We start from the raw sequence: 3,848 nt of genomic DNA on the forward strand, positions 1-3,848 counted from the left end.
AGGCTGGACAGATTACAGGTTGGACAGATTACAGGTTGGACAGATTACAGGTTGGACAGATTACAGGTTGGACAGATTACAGGCTGGACAGATTACAGGTTGGACAGATTACAGGAACGTCTGGCTGCTGGGAAGGAAAACATCAACACTGCTCTCAGGCGAGGACCAGGACAGATGTGGACTGGACTGGGACAGTCCACATCTGGACTGGCCTGAGAGGACTGGACTCCTCTCAGGGTTTTCAGATAAACCACCTCCTGGACGGCACAGGAACCGATGTTTACACGAACTCCCAGAGTCGTCTCTGTCCCGGTCCACATCTGTCCTGGTCCACGTCTGTCCTGGTCTATGCCTGTCCTGATTCATGTCTGTCCTGGTCCACTTTTGTCCTGGTCCACATCTGTCCTGCTCCACATATGTCCTGATCTACATATGTCCAGATTCATGTCTGTCCTGGTCCACGTCTGTCCTGGCTCACATCTGGGCTGGTTCCGTCTTACTTCAGACTTTAAAGTCACCTTTAATGACCTTTCATGTTGCTGGGCGATCATGTTGTTGCCTCTGTGTGTGTGTGTGTGTGTGTGTGTGTGTGTTCACTCGTCTGTCTGTTAGCAAAATATCCCCAGGATCACCGGACAGATTTTGGTGAAACTCTCAGTCAGACATCGGTCAGTTTTACAGATGTTGGTCTCACATCTGGGCTGGTAGTCGCTGAGAGTCGTCCCATCACAGACTCTGAGTGTCTGATTGTTGTTTGAGATCTTAGCTGAAAACTGTGACATGCATTAATCGTGACCTTTGACCTCTGGGTTCAAACAGGAAGTGGCAGAAGAAGAACAGATCTGCTCTGAAACTGAACCGACGTCCAGAAGTAAAGATTGTCCCTTGGTGCTTTCTGTACTTACATCACAGCTGCTTTTAATCAACTTTGGGATTTTTGCTCAGATAATTATTAATTTTTACGTTTAAACAAACAGTTGCCTAACCTTTGATTCCTGAGGGTGGAACGGAGGAGACGTTCCGCTGCTGAGAGGAGAACACGCAGAACCGAGGTTCAACTGCAGTTAAATATCAGCTGACATCCCATCGATTCAAATAAACGAGTTCAATAAGAAGAAAGAACGGCTGAGAAAACACACCTCAGAGGAAGGTTCTCCATCATCATCATCATCATCATCATCGTCAAAGATAAGAACCCGACAGAAACAGGAAGTGAAGGATTGATGTTTGAATATTAAAACGCTGACTCAGCATTAAACACCTCAGGGTTAGTTTTCATGTAAACAAATAAACTCGATTTGTTCTGGTTTTATTTTAACAGCAGTTAAAACTCTTTTGTTTCCTCTGGTTGGAAGTTTAGTTTGGAAGTTACAGGAAGCAGACTCGGATCAGGACTCACGCAGTTTGCAGAGCCAGCAGACCAGGATCCACAGGGCCACCAGGTACGGGGCGTCCACATGGTGCCACTTCCACGACACGATGGGCAGCGTGGTGATTACTGCCTCTCCGTGAGCTGAGCCGCCCTCCGTCTCGTTCCCGGCGCCGGAGACCTCGTGCTCGGCCGGGCTGGCCTCTGAGGTCTCCTCGCTGGCCCGAGCCGGGCCTCCAGAGAAGATCAGCAGGGCGCAGAGAAGAAGAGCTGCAGCTGCTGCCATGTTTGGGTCCCTCTCTCAGATTCTCAGGTGTCTCCTCACATCCCCGACCATGATGGTCCTCCGTCTGCTCGCCTCTCAGCCCAGGACTCAGTTTTCTACAGCAGGTGAAGCTCAGCCCATTCTGATGCTCCACCATCTCCTCCCAGTGTTTACCCAATCCCCTGATTAGTCAGGGCATGCTGCAAAGATCTTTAAAGATAAATACAGAAGATAAAACAGCAACAAGACGGGCTGTGTTGTACACACGGACATCTCTTCCCTGCAGGGAAACTGAGGAAGCTCCAACCTTTAAACTGAGAGTTGATGCGTTTGGATGGTTCCAGCTGGAGTCTGGTTTGGACCCAGGACCAGACTTCATTTTACCTGAGGAACAGGAGGCGGGTCCACCTGCTGGGTTCATAAAACCCACCGTCTGCTGGAGCAGTTCTGTTGTTGGCAGCGCTCCAAGGCTTACACTGGAAACAGAACCTGTTACTAACTGGTTAGAACGTCCTCGCAGAGAGGACAGAGCTGTCAATCAAACCCAGCAGGAGAAGATCCTGATGTCTGACACACACCTGAATATCAGAGCAGCTTTCTGGACCAAACCGTCCTCCAGCTGCCAGTAAAACACCAGCAGGGTTTGTTAAATGTAAAATAAATACAATAAATAATAAAGTTTCTGTAACAGATGCATTCAGACGCTGCAGCAGCTGATTTACTGACAGAAGTGACAGTAAAAGCTTCTTTCTGCAGCAAGCAGCACTTCCTGTCCACAGGGCAGCCATTTTGGATCAGGGTCCATCAGAGACCTCCAACGATCCGGGTCAGAACTCTGACTTTGGGTCGGTCCGGCTGATTTTTTGTCCTTCCAGTCAGCTTTCCAGCCAGAGGCTAATCTTTAGTCCCTGGTTTAAAAATGATCTAAAGGATCCATCAATCTTTTAAATCTTCCTGTGATGAGAAACGACAGGTGATGAGTGACGTTCAGAGGACGACTCTCAGCTACTACCACCCAAACTTCAGCTCAGCATCAAGCAAACGACCTGAGCTTTAAGCCTGATTGGCTGTAAAACTGACTCTCATCACCTGGAGACGTGCGTTCAGTGATTATCTCCTAAAAGTTTCATTTAAATCCATTAACTTCATGAGATATTTTACTAACAGACAGAGTTGACTCCAAATAATTAATTTACATGTGTCTCAGTTATTACCACACCAAATTATAGGTTAAAATCAGTCAAAATGACAGAGTTGAAGCCATTTTTGTGTTGATTTGGACTCATGAGTTATTTAATAAGAGGATCAGTCAGCTGATCAGAAGATAAATGAAGNCCCCGCTCCATTTTGCATCTCAAAGACAGGAACATGATCTCTGACATGCGCACCCCAGAGGACAGACAGGCGTTCATGTCCAACATGGAGCACCGACCCAACTGTCAGCGCCAACTAGAGGCCGGGCGTGGGAACTGCAGCTGGTCTGTAGAGAGACACTGAAGGACGGAGCTGGACTCTCTGCTGTCTCCACTCTGAGACAGGACATGGAGGACAGGACTAGAAGTGTTGGAAGGTTGGAAATAAAAGCAGATCTGTCTGAGGAGAACCTGTCTGAGAACAGCTCTTTAACGGAGGAACATCTTCCTGATCAGAGCTGAAAGTCTGAGTGATTTTAGTAAAATATGAAGTTTCTGAAAGTTTCCTCAAAATTGCAATTATTTGGACAGAAAAAATAAGAATATAGGATTGTAGGACTGTAGGATTGTTCTGTAGAGAGGAGTTCTGTAGATTCATTTCTGTGTTTGATATTTTGACTTTTTAACTTCCTAAAACCCTTAAAATGCAGGAGCTTCAGGGCTGCACCTCAGAGACCTCCATACCCCGACTGAAAAGGTCCACTTTCCTGAAGAAGAACCCCCAACTCAAAATCCTGGCTGTGGACCCGCAGAGAGACACTCTGATTGGACGGACAAACTGTAGAAGAAGAACGAAGACTGCAGGACGGAGACGAGTTTGTTTGGAAAGTTCAGAAATCTGAGGTAAAATCCTCCATCTTAATCTGAGATTAAACATCTAAAACCTCCGTGCAGACTTCCTGTTTGAACTCTGAGCTGGAGAACTCCAGGACCGGGTTTAGAGCTCCAAACAGGACCAGGTTTAGAGCTCCAAACAGGACCAGGTTTAGAGCTCCAAACAGGACCGGGTTTAGAGCTCCAA

The 3,848-nt window shown here is 47.2% G+C and overlaps 1 protein-coding gene across 2 annotated transcripts in view; it reads right to left on the reverse strand.

Annotated features, from left to right (window-relative positions):
• The window catches only part of LOC108228835 (sodium/hydrogen exchanger 3), a 16,654-nt gene that overhangs the window by 11,733 nt on the left and 1,073 nt on the right, over nt 1-3,848 (reverse strand). The window contains exon 1 of one of the 2 annotated variants that reach the window (XM_037975767.1): nt 1,400-1,745. The exons of the other annotated variant lie outside the window; for it this stretch is intronic. Within the exon in view, the coding sequence (XP_037831695.1) occupies nt 1,400-1,655 (256 nt within the window). The 5' untranslated portion in view covers nt 1,656-1,745. Of the gene's footprint in view, nt 1-1,399; nt 1,746-3,848 lie in introns of those variants that run through there. 2 annotated transcript variants of the gene reach the window in all.

This window comes from Kryptolebias marmoratus, linkage group LG5 (genome assembly GCF_001649575.2).
Source record: "Kryptolebias marmoratus isolate JLee-2015 linkage group LG5, ASM164957v2, whole genome shotgun sequence".
In the NCBI taxonomy this organism is placed as follows: domain Eukaryota; kingdom Metazoa; phylum Chordata; class Actinopteri; order Cyprinodontiformes; family Rivulidae; genus Kryptolebias; species Kryptolebias marmoratus.